The 23319-nt window shown below is 34.4% G+C and overlaps 1 protein-coding gene across 2 annotated transcripts in view; it reads left to right on the top strand.

The window, feature by feature from the left end:
- Positions 1 to 23319, top strand: part of SNTG1 (syntrophin gamma 1) — a 159892-nt gene that overhangs the window by 108036 nt on the left and 28537 nt on the right. For both annotated transcript variants that reach the window (XM_021388250.1, XM_021388251.1), the window contains exons 12-14: positions 2479 to 2595; positions 6176 to 6247; positions 22418 to 22570. In XM_021388250.1, the coding sequence (XP_021243925.1) occupies positions 2479 to 2595; positions 6176 to 6247; positions 22418 to 22570 (342 nt within the window). The remainder of the gene's footprint in view (positions 1 to 2478; positions 2596 to 6175; positions 6248 to 22417; positions 22571 to 23319) is intronic.

A 23319-nucleotide genomic window follows, 5' to 3' on the forward strand; every position in this document is an offset into this window, starting at 1 on the left:
GATGTAAACAAAGATTGGGATATTATGGATTTTTGATTGAAGAGAGCGTGCTGTTTCATTTTTCATATGAATACAGCATCTTTCAACTGTACATGATTTAGCTCATAAGCAGTAATAATTTATTGTATATTTATAAATAAGACAGCAGCCACTAAATTAGCTGGTGTATGTCACCATTTGATTTTGAAGGATGAGCTGCTGCAGGTAAGTTAGAAACTATCAGGACTGCAAAAATAAAATGTATTTTAACTGGAATGTTATTACAAATAAAAATTATTGGATTTGTTTGTTTTTCTTTTCTTACTTTTGTTGATAATGGTCAGCAGTTTATACAGAAACATTTATATGATTTAAAAAATTACCCTCATTTTTAAATGTGTAAATGGGCATTCTGTCACTATTTCTGGTTCTGCAGTAATCCATGGTAATAAGCATTTATTTTCAGATAGAATCTTATCAAATTCAACTTTCCAAGTCAAATTACATATTCATCCAAAATGTTATTATATATATACATGAGCTGTTGGTTTGAAATGTTCTGATCCCTTTCCAAATAAATAGTTTTATTGAGATTATTCATAGTCAAAACTTTTTTAGAAGTCAAAATGTATATTAGTAACATAAATGCTTTAAGAACGTGGCCTCAATTTTATCCCATGAGTGAAAACATTTCAACAGTTTCTCAGCTTGATTATGTAAAACCTTTCACACTTTTTCTATCAGCACATGTTCAGTTTGTTTAGATAAACTGAGACCATTTTAGGAGCTTGCAGTTAAAATGGATATCAAGTCTTTGTACATTTTTTTCCTGTTTTCCAGAATCTAGCCTATCTTATTTTAATCCACACATATGAATATACATGTGCATTCAAACAACTATGTAATGGTTCCTAATTACAGTCATACAGCCTTTGCTTAAGAGTTCTGCTGGATGTTTTAGAGTAAGTATTTAGCCTGACAGAGAAATGCATTTTGTTAATAAAACCTTAGTGTATCAGGTTGTCTGAAAAATCAATCAAATTTCTCCTTGTGATCTACAAAGGCAAGGGACCAATATCAAAAGGAGCAATTGCTTTAAATTTCATGGCTGCTTTAGTATTAAGGCAATCAAATGTGAAATATCAATGCATCTGCACAGCATGCATGACTGTGCCCTGTTATTCTCATGTAGGAGAAACAGAAACTTTCTAAGATGAAGTGAGGGACATGAAAAAGAAAAAAACCTAACTGAACATAGATTACACACTGTGTGACAGTGATATGAAATCAGGCAAGATTATACCTTACTATATCCAGTTCTAATGAAACAAATCAAAGATGGCACAGAATCAATTCAGTTTAATTAATTTAATAGTATAGATGTCTTAATGCCTAGAAATTAGGGATCATTCATTCTCTTTCCATTACAGAAGAAAAATATACCATACTTCTGTAAATAGTAGTATATTTTTATATGAATTTTACTCCTGTGTATAGCTTCTCTCAGTCACTAAGCTGCACAGATTCCTATCAAGTCAGAGGGATGAAGCTACGTATCTTCACTGCATTGAATGACATACAAAACAGAAGAAATGAGGAGAATATGAGTGACTGTTGAACTGAAATAATTTAAAGCTACTCTCACTGTACCTGTTGGATTGTATTCTTGAGTATTTTTCATTCAGGAATTAAAAGGATTTCAGAGACCATGGTTTTTCAGTTACTGCATGACAATATAGTGTTGAGTACTGCTTAATTCTTGAGTATTGAGGCATGGCTACATCTTTTTGAGCTTTATAAGATTATTTGATCACCAAATCAGAGACAGTTGAACAAATATTAATAAACATGCCATGTGATCTAAAAAGAAAAAAACCTAATCTTTAAAAACTTTGCAGCATTCCTTTTTAAACCCATATTTTGAGACTGAAATGTGATTTCAATAAATTAGTATACGTTTTTTAAGTTATGCAGTTATCTGGAAATTTTTATAACTAATTTCTGAATGTATTCAAGTACAAAATGTGCTCCAGAATGTCTTTTTTTTTCCACATTGCAATAAGATCCCATGTATTTATCTATCTGTCTGTCTTGTATCTGAATACTTCTTGATTTTGCATTCCTGCCTACTGGCTCCTTACACTTCACTTGCATTAAATTCATCTGATGTGATTTGTCTGCAAGTATTTAGAATTCCTTCAGAGAGCTTTTAATGAGGTAATAGAGAAAAATAGGCATCTGTTAGATTTGTGGCTTAGCTCTTTTGTTGTTCCTAGGGCAATAAATGCATCTTCTGATGTATTTTGATTGTTGTAACAGGCGTTCTTTACGCATTCATGTGATTATGAGTGAACTGCCAATATATCACGTTGTGTCAGTGGTTCAAGGTTTGTAATTCTGTATGATTTGACAGACATCAGCTTACTTGCATGAAGTATTTGCAATTGATTTGATGAAATTGCCTGAGGGATTTGTCAACACTATTGATGTTTTTGTCAGATAGTCTACATGGGCTGGACGGAAGAACGGGAACAAGACTCCCTTCAGGATCGAATGTACACACCAAAGTTTCTAGCACTGAGGGGATCTTCTCTGTATAAGTTTATGGCACCTCCAGTAAGTGTATTTCTCATGCTGTGTGGGCATAAATGTTATTAAATAAAATGTTTTTGTGTTATATGTACCAGGCTTTCACACTGAGATATCGCTCATTGAGTTAACGGCATTGCAACTTAAGAGTGCTGAAAAGTTCTGGAGACATGTATTATAAAAGTGACAGAAAATAACTGTTCATCAGATTACTGTGCAGATAACAAGTACTTCTTTCCCCTTAGTCACCTGAACACTTAGAAAAGTACAGGAGAGGTCTATTTGGGCTAAAAGGGGGCTTTTCATTTCCCTTTGGCAAGCAAAAGAAGCCTGAAGCAAGTTGGTTACATTGAAACTGAACTGTTATTCTGAATGCAAACTGCTGAGATTTTGGGTAATACCAAAGCTTTTGCATGCTGTGGAAATGGCATGGCTTGCAGAGCAGTATCTTATCTTTCATTTTTACCCTGAATATTACTTCTATGCAGTTTAAAAGCACCAAAAGGAAAGTAGGGAAGCAAATGAAGCAGTTCAGGTTGAATATTAATTGGAATCTGACTGACAAGAAAGGGCAAAATTTTAGCTACTGTCTCATAATCAGCTGTTTAATTTCATGGTTTTATGGTACATCTAAGCTGCAGGAAACACACATATCCTCTAGCTAAGTTTTAAGACAGTAGCTAAGGAGTCAGCACCAGTCCTGTACTGACTACATTGAGAGTTTCGCAGTTGTCCTGATTCGGGATGTAGATCCTTCCTGTTGGAGGTAGTTCAAATTTAGATGGCAAGTGTCCACACCATTCTTCATTCATGATTCATATTTGTTTGTTTAGCAAAGCATTTAAGAACATATTGAATGCATTGAGAATAGAAGTAAGTATGAACTTAATTGTGTTCAATGTTGGTAAGTCTCGTGGGTTCACTAGTATAATTGTTTGGTTCCCCCATTGTTAATAGTAGGATTTTGGCTTTTGTTGGTGAAATTTTTTCAGGATTAGATTAAAATCTCGGATTACGCTTTCAGGCACCTTGATTTGTAAGAAGCCCTCCTGGCTTTGGTACATCTACCTGAGTATTTGCTGCCCATCAATTAGAACGATCTCCCTTTTAGATACAGTGCTGAGTGCTCCTGTTCAGTTCAAAAGAAAAAGATTATTCTTTTGTAAGCAGCATGGAAGAAGCTACAAATTTCTTTACTGAGAGTTTGTTGTTATATTATTTCTATTCAGATACTATATCATTTTTATTATTAGTTTCCAGAAGTAATATGTTGCTGGTGGGAAGTGATTATGGGAAGAACGTATGTATAGTAGAGATGTGAACCGCAGTGATTTGAGCTACGACAATTCTGGCAAGCTGCTGCTTTATGAGGCAAGGCTGATCTCAAAGTCTTTGTACAGTCTTGTTTCAGATGAGCTGCGAGCAAAACATAATTTAATTATTAAAAATAAAAGACTCTGGTTCTTATTCTGAAATAGGAAGACAGTTCAAACAGAAGGAAAATTTTTTCTTTCCATTGAGTAGGAGGGAAGAATAATGACAAACTCTTTAAAACACAAACTGGGGAAGAGTTTCTATAGAGGTACTTAAAACCACGTATATGATACTTGTACACTTAAATGCCCTGCAAAATTTTCTTCTTCTCAAAGACTGCAGTAGGCCTTTTAGAAGGACTTCCTCTATGCAAACTTTTACACATACAATTGTTTGCTGTTCTGTGGGCATATACGTTCATCTCTTCCAGGGATTAAAACAGATAAAGAACAAACTTTCAAGGCTATAGTTCTGGAGCTTTTAATTATGTAACATGTGAATGTTGTTATACGAGGAAAAACAATTTTAATTATATTTGTAGTGTAAGATTCTTGGATTAAGCTGTTTCTGAACAGATGTGCCAATATTTTAATGAGAAAATTAGATGAAACTGTTGTCCTGTGTAACTCATGACGGAGACATGTATTTAAATAGTATATCAGCTGCCTCCCCCTGCTATTTTTTTTTTATCTATTTTATCAATAGCACTTCTCCTCTGCATCCTCAGGTGCATGATCAATTCTAACATACCTTATTTGCATCTTAAAACTTAATTACTTTTCTTTCTGAGATTTCTTGGTACACTGATGATCAGGACAAGCAATTTCTGAAGATTCTATGTGAAATTTTATGAAGAAGGGGGAGCTTTCATATGTTTTCCCCCAAGTATGGAGCCCATAATGAGCTTTTAAGTAAAGCTTCAAGTGGCTGTGGCCACTTCAGCCGAAATAATAGTTACTTTTCCTAATAGTTACTTTTCCTTTTTTAATATTCATACTTCAGTAAGATGGTAAAAACTGTGTTTGAGGATGACAGCAAATAAATAAAATTCCAGAAGATTAGATGGTATTTTGAACTTTTATTTCTTGACTATGAAAAGCTTCCTTGGAAGAGTTTCAGTTCTAAAGGTCTATACCCCTAAAAATTAGTTAAGGACAGAATTTTATCATGCAACACCAAAATCATATTGATCAAGAAAGTTCTCCAGTATAGATAGCATCCAAGCCCATATATGTTCCTCAGCAATATTGTCTCTATTCATAGTTGTTTTCTCTTTATATAAAAAATAAATTGGTCTTATATATTATCTTCCTTTTATGCTGTGGCTACAATTTTATGATATTTTTCAAATAGTTTTATATTCTTAATACTTGAAAAACAGGCCTCTTCTCTTCCTCTTTTGTTTTGTGTAACTGTGTAATAACAGAACTGTTGTCCTTTGGAGCAGAGGCACTCTTCAATAATTCTTGCCATTAAGATTTTTTTTTTCATATAAAGCCTCAGTTTTTCTTCTGGCTTTTTTTTTTTTGGTTGTTTCTTTGTTTTTTATTCTGTCTTTTGAGACTGTGACTAATTCTCTTTTCCTTCTTGCAGTTTCCTAGAAAAGTTAGTTATAATTTTCTGTTGACTTTTCTCTGATTGAATATATTCGTCTATCCCTTTATGTCGTTTATGTATTAAATCTTACCTTTACATTGTTTTACTGAACTCTTTTTATCTATGTAGGCTTTGTTTAAAATAACTACTTAAAATTAATACTGTTAAAAAGAATTGCAAAAAATTGTGAGACGCTGAGGAGAAACAGACTATTATTCAAATCTCACTCTGTTGGAATTTAAGAGCAGATTCACATTGGTAAGAAAAAAAAAAAGAAGTGTATATTTACCTTTGTTCTTTCTTGTTAGCTTTTTCACCTAGATTGCAAGTCACATGTGGTAAGTGTCTAGGACACTGCAAGGTTGGAAACTTCTGTTTTATGGTTTAGGACCTCTGCAAACAATGTATGTATAACAAACAAATTGCTTGTTATAAGAATGGAAGTGGGGAGAAACATGTCAAGGTTCTGTGAGAGGAATTCAAGGGCTGTACCATCTTGAGATCTCAATGCAGCTCCCACAAGCGTGTGCTAGTTTATGCTCTAAGGCAGTGCTAGGTCTTTCTGTATACATTATACTGGATGTAAATGTAGAAGGTTTTAGGAATTGATTTTTTTTTAATGAACTGAATTATTGAAATGAAGAATAATAACTTGGTTTCTTTTCCTATTTTTTCTTTTTTCTATTTTTTTTCCAAGGTCACAACCTGGGATTGGACACGAGCTGAGAAAACATTTTCAGTCTATGAGATAATGTGCAAAATTTTCAAGGTATGATGAAAAAGTATAAAATAAATTACCATTTTGTCAGACCAGTTGAGAAGCCAGAGGATTACACTGGAACTAGAAATTCCATGTGACTGTCTTGCAGAAAGACATCAAATCTTGTCCCTGTGAATCAATGTTATCATTGTCATTAGATACAGATCCAAAATTTAGAAGAAATGTTTTCAAAAAGCATGACAAAATTGGAAATACACTGATTTCTGAGCGGGAAACAGTTTTATTTCTCTATAATGCAGTATGCTGAAAAAGAGTTTTATGGCTCTGCTTTAGTGGCACATTTAATCAGTACATTTCTTTTTCTAATTAAGGAGTTAAAAGAAGTAGAGATCCGTTCTGTTGCTTTCTAATACGTTGAAGCAACTCAAGGCAGACAGCAGTTATTAAAATTCGGAGTACCATTCTAAAAACTTTTGTCCTTTTTTTTTTCTAGTTGTTTCAGTTTACCTTAACTATAGGAAATGGGAGATATGGAGAGAAATATGTTTAGAAAGCTAAGTGAGTGATGAGTGGCAAATTGAATAGATCCATTACAGTACACTGTATTTATTTTTTTTCCGATTTCATTCAGAATTAATACATACTTTCTTCTCTCTCTTTTTAAAACAGTGAAAAACAATCTTCCAGACGTTCATCATTTCTAAATCTGAAATGTGAGAGAGAGGGAGGGAAAAAGAGATGAAAAATTGTCTCTTTCCATTCATCTGAAGTGCTTTCCCATGTTGGCTTTTTTTAGGTCAAATTTTTTGTAAGAGGTAATTTGGATTTTATTTTTCATCCAGGCAGAGACTAGTATCAAGAGGTATGAAAGAAAAATATTTTAAAGAAGTGTTTCCCTTTGGGAAGACCATATACTGACATACATGGTACATTTCCTAGTTTTTGTAGGTCATGTAGGTGCACTCCGTTCCTTTAGGAGGCAGATTACAGATGGAACAACTCAACAAAATATGGAAGCTTTTTACATCAGAGACTTCAAAAATAAGAAACCAAATTTTTAATCTGAATAAAAAACCTTTGTTAGCAATCTGAAATAGAAAAGGCAAAGGCATTCTTATACCACTAGTTTGGACAGGGGATCACTGTGGTTAACTACCAAGTGTGTGCAAACTACTCTCTCAAGTAGGAGTAAAATTAACAGAAGTTGCTATTCACTGTGTGAAAGCATTGCCCTGAGGAGGTAATGTGAACCACTGTGCTTACAACACAGTCACTCTTAGTGAGATATGAAATATGTTGCAAGTGGCATATGTTTATTTTAACAGTAATCTCTGCTTACTTCAGGACTTTAGTCTGGAAAACAGTAAGCACTTAGCACCTTCTCCATGATTTAAGCCTGTAGGAGTGAGGACAACTCCTTGTGAATTTATCCAAAGATTTTATTATACTTGGAACCTATGATGTATACTTTTTTCTAATTCAGAAGTCTTTCTTCTGTTCCTTCCTCCTACCATCTTACTTTGTTTATACTCTTCTAATTCACTCACTTTTTGCCATTTTTCTTTTTTCCTCTTCCTCTTTATCCCTTTCCTGTACACTTATGCAGGGATTTATTTATTTATTTATTTATTTATTTATTTATTTATTTATTTATTTTTCTTTTCAGCTGTGTAGCAGAAGTTTGTTACATAGAAGTAGGGCTTGGCCGGTTAGCCAGAATGCGGGCCATAAAGCTGTAAAACCTGAACCAGCACCTTCCTGACACAGGAAGGATTGTAAAGTTGCTGTTCCTTCTTATCACTTAGCTCTTCAGACTGTCTGTAGACATTCTCAGTCTGTATTAACATAGGATGATCCAGCATAGGGACAATTGCTGTGTAAGTGACATAGGAATATTACTGATTTGTTCAAATCATGTTGTTCATATACAGTTATTTTATTGTCTGTAAGCATGAACAAGTTCATAAAATCTTGAACTGTTTCAAACAGGTTTTTTGACTGTAGAAAAAGTCACTGCAATGAAATTACAGCTTCTAACATCGGCATATTAACATTCATCATCTTCTAGGTTTCTGCAGCAGATAATACAGGACTTAAGCATTGTTTCACTAAATGTTAAAGCAAGTAAAACCAGGGAAAGCAACTTCCTGTTACTATTACTACAGTGAACCTCTGTTGTGACTTAAGTCTTTGTTCAGCTCTTCTGCCAGAATCTTAAGTGTCTAGATGAATTTGTACAAGATGGATTTTCTTCATGGATATTACCAAAGCAGAGACAGCTTTAAAAAATTTAGATTGTTACTTTGTGATCACTTCAAAACTTCTTCCCTTCTATCATACATCACATTTTACTTTTATTATAAATTTGTTCCCTTGGAGAATAATTTGGATGGTAAAATGGAAGGCTAAATTCACAGAGATTGATAGATAGCATGATAACTTCAGAAGCCTGATGAAAAATGTGGAGAAAAGAAACCTGGACTCTTCTACTGCAGTGTTCCCTTTTCTACATTTACTGTTCTTCCATAGTAGCTACTGAGTTCATGTCATTCTTTTCAGAAATATTGGGAAGATAACATTGTTCCGTGCTTCTCCTTCAGTAGAGATAATCTTGTGTCACTGGGCAGAGATAAATCCAGGAAGATAATCATTCAATTTGCAGTGGAATATTATCACTCCGTGTCTCTTGAGTGGGTTTATTTCCATATTCTTATTTAAATTCAGATTGTTCAGGCTACTCATTTATTAGGAAAAAATATCACAGAACATTCCCAGATTGTGGGGTAAAATCACAACAATATTAAGAATAATATTCTTAACTATTTTTTGCATGATCACCATGGATTTTGGATCAAATACACCACCTAGCACTCACCCACCCACTCCTGGTTTAGCTTTAGAGTTCTCATAGGTGGAGGAAAGTTTTCTAACCAGCAGTTTTCATGTGAATGTCCTTGTCGTGGTTTAACCTGGCAGAGAGCTTAGCACCATACAGCCTTTTGCTCACTGCTCCCCCCTCCCAGAGGAATGGGGGAGAGAATCTGAAAAAAAGTAGAACTCATAGGTTGAGATAAAAACTATTTGCTAAGATGGAAAAGGAAGAGAGAAGTAATAGTAATGATAATTTTATATATATGTATAGATATATATATACATACATTTACCAATTAAGTGATTCACAGTGCAGTTTCTCACCACCCACCAAATGCTGCCCAGCCAGTGCTCGAGATTTTCAAATTATGGATATGATGTGGCCCTTGTCAGTTGGCTCTAGTGTCAACGAACAGTCCCATACACAGGGACAATTTATTAGTACAGATGCAGCTTCTGTGGCTAGTATTCACTTTAAGTGGAAGGACTTGAAAGTGGTCTTCACTGACCTTCATATGAATTTGCCGTGGAGTGAGAGGTAATGCTTTAGAATTAATGTTTCCACAGCATATTTCCTTCTATATTGATCAGGCTGCTGAACTTACTTATAAGGTAAAAGATATATTGTTTGCATGAAAGATTGAGTGTGTTGGCTTGGCCAGAACTGCTGCAGCGTCTCTATATAGCCAGCAGGTAAGCAGATCTTTGGTCTCGTCTTCTTTGTGAAAGTGAATTAGTAAATGTTATCATAGCACTTACTAAAAAAATGTATAAGCATTATCTGGCTTGTTTAGATTGGAACAACACTTTCAAAAACTTTTCCCATTTTTAGACTTACAATCATTATAAACTAGCATGCAACTTTCACCAAGTATGCTAGTATTTTCTGTTGCTGTATTCTGGAAACTTCAGTAAGTGTCCTTCGTGCAACAAGGACAGGACTTACTACTAAATCTCTTGGTAAACATTTTGTTCCTTCTTCCAGTCCCTAATTCTGTCAAAAATTCCGATGAATGCCGCTAGAAGAATTTTGATTAAAGAGACTTTCTATCCTAAGTTTATCCTTTTAAGTGGTATTGTAGTTTTCATCAGTTAAAGAGATTTGAAGTTTCTCTCCATGACAGAAGTGCTGAAGTGGAGAATATGAACTGCCAGATCCTACTGAATACACATTAATATTTCAGATTTTTAATATGAGAGAATACTACTTCTAGTGACAGTAAAATATTAAAGCACTAAATAAGTATTAATGTCTACCAGCCAGAAAAGGACTTCAACTGATTTAGTAATCAGAAAGGCAATATGTGTTAAATAAAACTCAGAACCATGGCAGATGTTTTCTTCATACCTGCCTGTATGCATATAGTGTGTTGTCTTTTGCATCAATTCCAAAGGCTTCTCATGAACTGTGTTTGAAACTGAGATGCCATTTTCAATTTCTATAATTCTCTCAACCTTAAGGCAGGATCTCCTGCACCTCAATCAGAGATTAAGGTATTATGTGGTTTAAAACTGGTGGATTCATATTTATTAAAGTCCTCGTGGTAAATCTGTTTTGTGTCACAGTAATCTTTTTTTTTTTTTTTTTTTTTTTTTTTGGTCACATTACATGGAAAAGAAAGAGGAGAAAACTTAACCTAAGCACAGCTATAAGTCATTATTGTTAATCTGATTTTGACTTTGCAAAACAGTTTTACTGGCATAAATTCAGAAAATGATCTCTGATCCCCTAATTCAATATTTGAAATCTAGATTGTGAAAAAGTAAAATAAAATAAAATATTCGTACACTAGAATAGTAATATGATACAATCCGCAGTAGTGGAAAATGAAGAAGATTCTATGAAAAGTCTTCAAAGTACCTAGTAAAAATATGTATCTTATAAGTGTAAAGCTTCTCACAGTCAGTATTTTGGGGGTAAAATTTTAATTTGACATGCAAATTAGTTAAAACAGGCTGAGTACAATAATCACATTTTAATTATATTGCATTAAATTATTCATTATGCTTCAATAGTGGCAACATAACGGTGGGCTGCACTTGACAGGAAAGGAACATTATTGAAGATACAAATAATTTTGATCTGATGGAAAGATACATAAATTGATAGGCATAAGAATTAGTTTATTAAAAATACAATATGGTTTTTATTATGGGTTCATGTACCCTAAAAGGGAGAATAGAGAGTTCTGAAGAACTTGTTAACCATAAAAAGAAAAAGATAAAATGGAAGAAGAAGCAGGAATTAAGGTAGGGAAGTTCAAATTAGGAAGAAGTTAAACATTTTAACCTTTGTTGTGATTAATCAATGGAATGAACTTCTAGCAGAAAGTGATACTTTTAAACTACTTTCTTTTTTTACCACCAGTTGTACTCAAACTGATACTACTGGGATATCAACACTCAACATACAGATGAAAATCTGTGTTCTATATTAAATAAGTTTTCATGCTAGTTAATCTAATGATATCGCTTTTGACGTTAAAATGTATCAATGAATCATTTTCAACAGAATAGGTGGTAGAGTTTGCCATAAATATATATTGTTAATTTATTGTAGAAGAAGTTTATTTCACCCAGTGCTCTATTTCGACAGGTAAATCCCCATTAGTAGCCAAATAATTCCAATGTTAGGGTTGATCATAGAATCATAGAATAGCCTTGGTTGAAAAGGACCTCAAAGAACATCTAATTTCAACCCTCTAGTTTCAAGACTTCAGAAACTGAAACCAGAAGGTACTCATATCATTAGCTTTAGAAATAGCCTCGGCTTGTTCTGTAATTCAAAGCTTGTTGAATTGAATCTGTCTTTTGGTAACTCCAACATTTCTGATGTGCAGTTGAATTGTGTGCATCTTTTGAGTATGTTTGTGTGTGCGTGTATGTGTAAATGTGAATATATGTAGGTGGTTCCAAAAGTAATGCCTCCTGCAAACTGTATGAGTTTCAATAGGGCCAAGTGTTGGGTCACAACAATCCCAGGCAACCCTACAGGCTTGGGGAGGAGTGGCTGGAAAGCTGCCTGACAGAAAGGGACCTTGGTGTGCTGATGGACAATCAGCTGAATATGAGCCAGCAGTGTGCCCAGGTGGCCAAGAAGGTCAATGGCATCCTGGCTTGGATCAGGAATGGTGTGGTGAGCAGGACTAGGGAAGTCATCCTGCCCTTGTACTCGGCACTGGGAGGCCCCACCTTGAGTACTGTGTTCAGTTTTGGGCACCTCAATACAGAAAGGACATTGAGGTGCTGGAGCAGGTCCAAAGAAGGGCAACAAGGCTGGTGAAGAGCTTGGAGAATATGCCCTATGAGGAGAGACTAAAGGAACTGGGGCTGTTTAGTCTGGGGAAGAGGAGGCTGAGGGGAGACCTTATTGCTCTCTTCAAATACCTGAAAGGTGATTGCAGTGAGAGCAGGGCTGGTCTCTTCTCACTGGTGACAGGTGACAGGACAAGGGGAAATGGCCTCAAGTTGCGCCAGTGGAGGTTTAGGTTGGATATCAGGAAAAGCTTCTTTACAGAAAGGGTTGTTAAGCACTGGAACAGGCTCCCCAGGGAGGTGGTTAAGTCACCATCCCTGAATGTGTTTAAAAACTGCTTGGATGTGGTGGTCGAGGACATGATTTAACAATTAGCTGTTAGGGTAGTATGGTTAGGTTGCAGTTGGACTTGATGATCTTGAAGGTCTTTTCCAAACTGAGCAATTCTATGGTTCTGTGATTCTATTTATTTCCACGGAAACTACAGCAGATACAAAGAGCACAATGACACTGTTTGTCAGAAAAAATTCTCACCTACAAAATACTACTTTTCAACATAGTCACCACTATTAGCTAAGCATTTTTGCCAGTGATGAACAAGAGCCTGCATGCCATCCCTGTAAAAATCTGTGCCAACAGAGATGACCACTGTCACTGTCACCAGTCCTGAAACATACCACCCATCCCTGATTCTGCTCACATCTACTGTTTGGTATCCACAGGTATTCAGCAAAAGTTGATGAATGTCAGTGCGGGCCATTTTTTCTGCATGTAGAAATTCAGTGACACACCTTTGCTTCATCTGCACTTCCATGTCAGATGCCATTCTGTCAGACTGCTCTTCTGCTGCCATCTGTCACACTGCAATAAAATATAACTGAATATTGGTAGGAAGGTTCAGCCTCTACTGCCATACCACAGACATCTACCTCTGACATACATAACAAAATAATAAGAGGGCCAACATAACAAAATAAAAATAGGCATTACTTTTGGAGCAAGCCTCATATAAAAAAAAATTAAGTATCTTTCATAAATTGGTAAATAAATGTTATTTATGTAATTTCTTCCACACAGGTAGAATTAGTGAATTTTTTTGGGTAAATTGTAAAGAATAATAGAAAATGATACATTTATAAAAAATGAGTTTGCTCTGTTTACCTGAGTTACTGATCTTCTTCAGCATAATCCAAGCATCTCATTGTAATTGTGAGAAAATGCTTTCTATCATTCAGTCACTCCCCTCTGTCTTAAGTATGTCATGAAAAAACATTCAGAGATTTACAATAAACAGCATATTTTATTTAGCACTAAACAGGAAGCATATTCAGGTGTCAGGTCAGATCTGAAATGAAATGTGAGAGTAATTATGAATGGCAGTCTATGTTGACAGCGTGTCAGGATGGTGAATCATTCATTCACATCAATGTAGCTATACTTTTCTCACTACAGTATTAATCAGGACCAGGCATGCGTTTCGTTCCTCATTTTTAGCTGTTATTGTGTAAATTACTCAAATACAATTATGTTACTTTTCCCATTTAAAGGTCCTCTAATTTTGTTCTTCATATCCAAAAGAACATGTAACAACCAGCTTTCATCTTTGCAAAATAAAAGTTGTGTTTTGTGGAGAAAAATTATTTATATAATTGCTCCAAATATTGTTACTAGGAAAAGGATGTAAAAAAGCATAGGAGGCTATGGAAAATGCTTGATAAATTTTAAAATGAATGCCAATATACTCAAATATTTAAAGTATAGATATATTAATTTGCTCAGTGGCTAAGGCTTACATGCTGGTATGATTCCAATAAAGCACTTTACACAAACTCATGCTTAGGTGGCATAAGTCATTTTGCAAATACTAAATCTAGTGAAAATCACATTTTTAGCCAGGGCTCAGCAAGGTGTCAGTTCTTGGAAAAAAGTACTAAACTGCTGAGAGTTTCAGTTCTAAGTAATTGAAGTGATTTTCAGTCCTGCTGCTCTAAAAGTAGGTGTATTTAATGTCTCCAGAGAAAAGAGGTTATGTTCCCACTCTAACTTATTTTGGTATAAGATAACAGTAGAAATAATAAATGTTCCCCTTGTCCACTGGCATTAGGAGCATCATTGAGTTGTCTTTATTTATACAATAAAGAAAAATATGTCAGGTGCTAGTATCATTCAGTACTGAAAAATAACTTCTGCTGAGGATGTTGAATTTCCATCACTGGATCCTTTGAAGCATACGGAGCTGCATAGCTGCTCCTTCCTCGAACTGAGATGTGCTGCAGATCACCACGTTTCTTAGCCGATCTTCCACATTTTTTGTGATTCTGTGATTCTTCTTTGATGTGTATGTAGTGATAGAATCCTTAATTCTGTTGCGTTGTTAAATTAGACAAATTTAATGGGCTTCTTTTGAAAGCAGAAACAGTTTTATTAGTTGCATGACAACTGCCACCATATAAGGCCTTGTTAACTTTTTATTTGATTCAGAAAAAAAGATCTTTTAAATATATAACTTTTAAGTAAGGCTTTTTCTGTTTCCCTTTAAATTTAGAGAGTTAAATTTTGTTTTGTTCATAAGGGAGTTGTTTTTTATGTAATATAGTATTAAGATAGTATAAACTATCTCCTCCTCAGGAAACGGAGTCAGCTGAGATGAGCTGGGGCTGCCATTGTTAGAGGGTGATCCTGCTTCTTAGGAGGAATAACAAGATGAGCACACAGAGAAAAAGGAAAAGAATAACAGATACAGAACAGAACAGATACTTAAATGATTCTTAGAAACTCTCTACTGGTTAAAGACATCGCCTTTTCCTTCTAAGAAATTGCTTTTTACTGCCTATTTATGAAACCCGCATGGGTGTTACAGCACCCCTTTAATGTAAAGCCAACTTTTAACTTCTAACATAAGGCAAAAGGAATGATAAAAGAGAACAGAAATTAAGTGTGAAAGAAAAATTGAAAATTTTGAAAAAAATTGAAAAAAAATGAGCATGCACTACAAAAGCAAATGTATGTTTTACATCCTAGTTGCTGTTCAAGATTTATCAGAAGTTTGAGCACTGATTTAGTCTGAGCAGGACACTTTTCAGAATCTATGATGCATTTCAGTGTTTTCTTCGCTAATATGTTCTGATACATCAGTTTTTGTAGGCTTTTTTTCTTTTTTTGATGTAGCATTTTTCTTCAGTGTAGCATTTTCCTCTTGTTTTCTGGTCACAATCCTTAATTATTTGAGTTGATTCCAGAAACGCTTTCCATTGCGGTTAATCCTGTCTTTCTGACTATTGCAATGATTAAATTTATCATAAGACATTGGGGTTTTATTATGTAAAGAATTTAGCAGTGTAGGCTTTCACACAACAGTGATTTTTCACTAGATCTGTGCTCTGTTCATCATGTGAAATATACTGTTCCTGTCTCAGGGACAACTAATAGATATTTCCTTTGGTACAAAGTCTGCACACTACTTACTCTTAAGAGGCAGAACCAACCCTGAAAATAGAATTATTAATTGTGTAACTATTTTTTATTTGTAGCCTTATTATAGAATCTTCTTTTTCATAGCCACTTTTGACCTTTTTCCTAGCACTATTAGAAAGAAAATATAACATATTTTTTCTTGAGCATTTGTGGAGAGAAACATGGATAGCCAACACTGTGCTACCCTAATTTATTCTCAGCTTAACATCATTTAATCACAAACTTTTTTGCACAAGTGAAGAATTTTGCTGAAAAAGGGGTAAGTATTAATGTATGAAATATTTTTTTTTCTAATGAATAACTTGTTAGTTGGGTTATCTTCCAGGCTTTATTTCATCAGATTTAATTCTTATCCTTCCGATATTTCTGTTCTTTACAAGGAAGACCTTCAGAAGACCTTTTCTTAGTTTTTTCTTAGTTTTAAAACAAATGTAACTAAAGTTGGTGAAAACAAACAATCAAATAAAAAACAACCAAAAAAAAAAAAAACCACAGAAATTTCACCATGTGAGAGTTATAAGGCCTTTTCTCCCACATAATTTTCAGTCCAGTTTGTCTTTGAGTCATGTGCTTCTTTATGCTTGTTGAAGAAGCGCATAGCCTCTTGATAGAGGAACAGTGTATTCAATTCTCATTTCTCATGAGCAGTAACATAAGAGTAACAGCTGCGAAATTCATGTCTGAATTTTGCAGTAGATCATGATTTTTTTCTGAAGCATTCACTGCAGTTACAAAGGATGTAAACTCCAGAGCAGCTTCAAAAGGTGTTTCAGGGGTGGTTCTCTGTTTGTTTGTTTGTTCGTATCTGAAATGTACAAACAAATTTCATTCTTTTTCCTAATTGATTTCACAAAACTGTTTGAACTGGTTTGACTATAAAGTGAACATAAAAACCATACCCTCAGGCAGGTAACTTAAATGGAAATGAATACCACCATGCTTATTTAAATGTGAGAAAGTTGGAAGGGAGAACTCAGAGTAAAAGACCTGAGCATTGCTATCTTTTATCATAACATTTATTCTTCTGGGATCTATTCTCAGATTTAATTTTCAGCCAGTAATGCCTCAAAGTCTGGAGAGATACAACACCTTAATAAATCCACAAAGAGATGATTATCGCATTTTAAGTATCCTCTTATTCTTTATCTGTAACAGAAAACAGCCTCAATTGCTTCTGTGGAAAGTATTAGCATAGGGTACTTTTTTTCCTTTAGAGATGAATCTTCTTTATGACTGTTCTTGAAGATTGTCCTCAGATAGCATTAAACACATTTCTAGGTGGACGTTATTAAGGAAGAAACAGGTATAATTACGGCGCTAACTCAAGGGGAACCTATATTCAGATTCATGTTCTGATTCAAGTGAGTCTTTGAGACTGCATTATCTTTTAATCAGGAAGAACAGGAAATTAATTTTACATTTGTGCTTACTACTGTATCTAGTAGGTTACAAGGAATTAACATTTTATTTCTGTTAAGCAATCAGATCTTTGTCATGGACATTTAATTGAAACTGAAACTTATCCTGTACTCATAATTATTTTTCCCCTTCAGAATGCGTATTGTCATAAAATTTGAACATTGGAAAATATTGTGCCCTGTTTTAGGTTAGCTAGTTAGCTGTTAGAATTAGCTAGTTAGAATGACTTAGTCATTCTGTGACAATTTAAATAAACATATTTATGCAATTGCAACATTTTTTGTATGTTTTTGACATTAAAATTCAGAAGGATCCGAAAAATATGACGTTTGTACTTGCTTGCATGCAAGCAACATAGGGTGTTTTTTTTTCTTTACTATTTGATTAATGAGGATTTTTTGGAGAAGTATCTCTTTTTTCACTTTGGAGTGAGTCTGTTTCCTGCTGCTTGTAAATGCTATTAGAATAATCACCATAGCAACTAATGGTGATGCCCAAAAAGAATGTTCCCAAAGTTTCAGATAAAGAAATAGATCATTAGAGTCCCTTAGAAAGGAGTTTTGTTTATGTAGATGGAGATAATAAGTGTAAAATAATCAGTGCTCTGATGCTAGTGCCAGCAGGTGTAAAGGCATGATGTGATCATTTTTTACAATCACCTTAATATTACTGCACTCTTAAATTGATGGGAGAGAGTTTTGTAGGACGAATTTCTTTTTATTTTCAGACTGTCTAAAGTAGTCAGTAAAGGAAGCGGGTTTTGTGGGTTTTTTTTCAGCTTTGCATTATTAATTACAATCAGTGTCACAAACATTAAGTCTTACCCCACTTTAAAAGAGGAAGTAAAATATATTGAGGTCTATTTTGTCTGTGTATATAACTGATTTGAATGGTTTTGAACATCTTACATATTTTATTGCTCATGTCAAAAACTGCTCACTAGTGTCACTGGTATATACAGTTTCACCTCCTAATTACTTTGTACATTATATATATATAACCTATATTTAACAGAATATCAGAATAGAACAATTAGTCTTTGCCTGATTGTAGTAAAGGTTCAAGGTCTCTTACATCTTAGTGGATTTAACAAATAGCCCAAATATGAGTACTCATTGGATCCTTCATACAAAAAATGAAGAGATATGTGTAATCAAAAAAGAGCACTGTTATTTCTGGAGAGGCCAGTATTTCAAAGAGAAAAAATTCTCTTGCTGTAGAGAAAGTGATGTCACTTCTTACTGATAAAGAGGCATTCTGCCTTAATTTGAAAGGACCTGCCTAATGAGCCATGCTTAGTTCCCTTAGACAAATTTATTACTCTCACTTAACATGGGCATCATTATTAATTAGGCAAGCAGGAGTCATACCATCCTGTCAGCAGAGATGCTGGATTACCCTGAAGCTGGGTATAAGCCAAAGACTTTTCTCACCACTCATCCTTCAGCAGGGCTACTTTCCTTCCAGTAGGAAATTAGCATACTGCTACAAGCTTGCTGACTGTTCATCTTCAGAGAGTCTGTATTAATTCACATTGAGAACATCAGGGCAAATGGTACAGCTGATCATTACTAGTATGAAAGATGGCTCGAAAATAAGACGAAATTAGCTATTGGCTATAATTGGCTTGTGAGTGATAATAAAAATGCAAGGTCAAAATACGAAGTTGTAACCACATTTAAACTGGGTAGAACATTATTTTGTATTTTAACTAAAGTAGCTACTCTGTAAAAGTCAATTAGTAATGATTCCTTCTTAATCCAAGCCTATTTCTAAGATTCCTGATAGGTTCATCTTAAACTTGCAGAGAGTTTTGGATAATTCTCAGTTGGATTCCTGAGACAAAATTTCAGTTTGAATTCCTACATTTTCTCGGACTTTTTAATAGCTGTATTTTAACCTTCTGTACTTACTGTTTCCTACAGTTATCTATTGTATAAACAAAAATAGGGTTAGATCTGTGATTTGGTATATAGGTTTCACTTTTTACATGCCTGAGAACAAATGAAAACGTGAAAAAAAGTCTTGTAGCAAAAACGTGCAGAAGTGATATTAAAGAAAGCCTTGCAGAGACATCAAATTCTTATCTCATATATATGGAGACATGTCATTGTAAGTGAAAGTGTACCATTCAAATATATTTCACTGGATTTTCTTTTTACTGTTGCCATTTTTACTCTACCATTACCATGTCCATAACTTGGAAACAAAATCACAAGTACATGCAGATCGTAAGATTAGAACTAATTAAAAGAAATAATATTTTGTTTTGGTAAATTGTCATGTATTCTTTTTTTCAATCCAAATAAGAAAAATTAAATTTCCAGAATATTTCAAATTATTTTTCTGTGTTATTTTCTGGTATGAAGAAATTTCCTTTTTATTTTATATTTAATCTTTTTTATAGCTTTGCTTTACTGTTTTCTTAATATGTACATTGTGCGTGTAATTTGTCACAGTCTGATGTAGCAGTTGAAATAGTTTAATTTTTTTTGTAAACCACTGAGAGGAAAGGCTACCTTACATTGATCAGATCTTCACTAAGTGCAATATGTTCTCATTTTAATGTATAAATAGCAAAACTCTGGGTTAATATTCCAGATCCATTTTATCTCCTCTTTCTCCCTCCAGTCTCTAGGATTAAGGAAATGCTCAGCAGGATCTAGTGCAATTATTGCTAACAATATTGGTAATAAAATGAACAAGCTTTTATGTAATCACTTCAAAAGACTGTTCCAAGATTCTTGCACTTTCAGACACATTTTAGCAGAGATCAATCTCAGTACAACTTTTAACACTTTCATTTTCACAGTTTATAAAAGAGCACTACCCTTTTACACAGCCAGCATATTCTTATTAGTGGGAAAAAGAAAAAAAAAAAACACAAACAAAAGCAACAGTAAAAATCTGAATGTCTAACAGCATAATTTAGAAGTGTCAAACCTTAACTGTGCCCACCAAAGCAGAGACCTAGAGATATGCATTCTGGAACCAGGCATTGTAATTCCATCCATTTAAAATCAGGGTCTGTTAATTCAGTTGCTTGAACTGACAGTGATTCTTGTAATCCCACAAAGTGCCATAGCATTGTTTAAAAAAATGAACAGCTGAATTATTACTCGTATTTTTTCTCTATTGCCACTTGTCAAGAATAAGTGGAGATGAATTCAAAATATTTTTGGTTTTATCTGAGATTGCAAGTATGAAGAGCTAAATCCTTCCCTGGAAACAATATGTGCCTTACACATTAGTTTTGTTAAACTCCATCCTGAATAGATCTATTTGATTATGGACCAGTAAGTCCATTCAATCAGGTGTAGTTCTGGGACTGTGATGAATTTAAGACGCCACTAAAGCCATGTTAGCCAAGAAGTGCTGTTACACTGTATGAAGTAGCTGTTATTCCTTGAAAGAAGGAAGCTGGATTGGCTATCACCTTTATTCAGCCAGTTCCTGTTGATGGAGTTTATATGGTGAGGTGCTAGATGGTGTGTCTTATGTTGATACACATACTCACAAGATTAAACGTTTTTCATAATGATACTGTTCTGTGTACTTCAAGGCTGAGCATGCAGTACAACAAAGGTGTCAATGACAGCAATCTAGGTGTTATGACCTGTGTTTTGAGTGCTGGCCAAAATCTACTGTAATCAGAATTGACAGATAAGTGTTTTCCACAGGAGAGAGACTTGTTTATGTACATCTTAGTAGTTCAGCTACATAGCCCTCTGAGGAGAAGTGAATAGTCTGTATTTATTTTTGAATATGCTGTTTTTAAAATCTAAAAGCCTGTATCCATTCATTCATGCTCTTGAGGTGTTAAGCTTAGGAATTGATGGAAGGTATGTAACAAAGGAGATCATTGCTTCACAACAGTTGATCATTTTGAATTTTAAACAACTCAATTTTGTCATTGTGATTGAAAAGAGAGGCTGTATTGCCTTCACAGCTGTTTTTTTTGAGACACTAAAACAATTTTGAACCATGAGCACCCAGGAGTAGATGCTGTCCTAACCTTCTTGATTAGGTCTGTCACTTGAATGAAAAGGAGGAAAGTAGTGCTCATTCCACTACTGCCTTCATACCTGCCCAAATGAAATAGTTTATCATAGAGATTTCTGTTTAGTACATTTCCATTCTCTGCCAGCTTTAGGTTCCTAGTAATCTGTCCCAGGTTGGCTTGAACAATATAAGGCTTGTATTACTAGTTATGGTCCCCTTGGTCTATTCAAGTTGTGTATAACCAGGTGGCGATACTATACTGGGAGTCTTTTGCTCATCTCTGTTATGACCTCTGCAGCAGGATAACATAGAAATTTCACCCAAGCTACATGTACCCAAATTTTCAGAACTGTTTGCAAGGACAGCTGGTGAGCCTGTGGTTTGTGACAGCTGCTTTGCTGTAGTAGGGACAATATTAATTAAAACATTTTCTACAAGGATATTTTTCACAAGGACAAATTACATGCCAGAATTTTAGCATAAAACATCCTCTACTCTTTCAGGGAAAAAAAAAAAAAAAAAAAAAAAAAAAAAAAAAAACCTTTGAAAAACATTTAAGTGATAGATTTCCTGATTAACTTGATTATTCTTTGATTTGCTAGCAATCATTAAATGTTATATATTTCTGCAATCAGACGTTTACTGTATGTTGTTGTTTTGAAAGTAAAGCCAAAAGTAACTTCCTTCTCCATGTCCAAAGCCAGCAAACTGATCACTGGCAGCCAGCATAGTCTCTGCTGGTAATATAAAGCTGTATACAAATTTTACAGTGGATTTTTTAAGCCATCAGAAATATGGACTTATTTTATCTAGCCTCCATAAGCAAAATAGGACAGATGGGCTTTTTAGATACTTAAATAAATCCCTTGCTTCCTTTGGTAAGCCTTTCAAACTAGGATGGGAGAGTAACACAGGTCAGAGAAACTGATCTTTTTGTTCTCATGTGAATAGAAAGTGATTGCCTTTTGTATTATTTACCCAATTTAAAGGCATTTAGCTGATAACATTTTTGACAATTTGCTAAAAATAGTGACATTTATGCCAGATATACTATGTTGTTCTGTACCATCCTGAGTATCAGGATCCTGTTTAAAATTATTTGAGATGTCCATGTTTAGACTAGATTTGGGGCATATTTGCAACAAAAAAATATTTATTGATGTATGCCAGATTATATAACTTCAGGTTTTCATCAGGACAGTGATCTACTGGACCGGCGGAAACATTGTTTTGGTGTCCAGTCTGAATCTGGAGAAGATCTTTACTTTTCCGTGGAATTAGAGTCTGACCTAGCACTATGGGAAAAAGCATTCCAGACAGCAACTTTTTTAGAAGTTGAACGGATACAGGTGAGAACAACTGCCTTGATGATTACCTTCTGGTACATTAACATATTATGACATAATAAAGACTTAAATGAAGAAATCTCTGCCCTTCTGGAACTCTCAAATTGTTATTATGGGAGAAAAATAGGAGAAAAAAAAAAAGGAGGAAAAAACCCACAAAAGTTATAACTAAAAAAGTTATAATCCTAATGGATATTTTAACGTTCCAAGCATTAAAAAACACATGTGGATGGAACAGTTTTAGTTGAAGTTGACATGAGTTCTGTACACACTTCTACAAAAATCATTAACGTATTACCCTGTGCAAATACTGGCTAATACTCACTTTCCGTGCCATCATTTTCTGCATTCTCTTGTTAACACAAGCTCTGACGTTTTTTTTTTTATTATTTTTATTTAGACAAATTGTTAGCTACATACATATATATATATATATAAATATACTGGCCTTCTTCTGACCTATAAGCCAACATTACAGATGGACTGAGCTCTAGCTAATACATTAATGGTCATCCATTTTGCAAATGATGCACTACTGTCAGTTTTAATGCTTGTTACCTTCATTGGAGGAGGAATCTGAAAAGGTTCCACTTGTATCTTTTAAGTCAGTGGACTCTTACCTTTTGAGCTCTGGTTGTTGTACTAAAGAATACAAATGTAGCTTTTCTGTATAAAATTTTTGACAGCATATACCTCTGCTACTAAATATTTAAGATGCTTTATCTTTCCTGTATAACTATCTGTAATGTTAT

This window comes from Numida meleagris, chromosome 2, assembly GCF_002078875.1.
Source record: "Numida meleagris isolate 19003 breed g44 Domestic line chromosome 2, NumMel1.0, whole genome shotgun sequence".
Lineage (NCBI taxonomy): Eukaryota > Metazoa > Chordata > Aves > Galliformes > Numididae > Numida > Numida meleagris.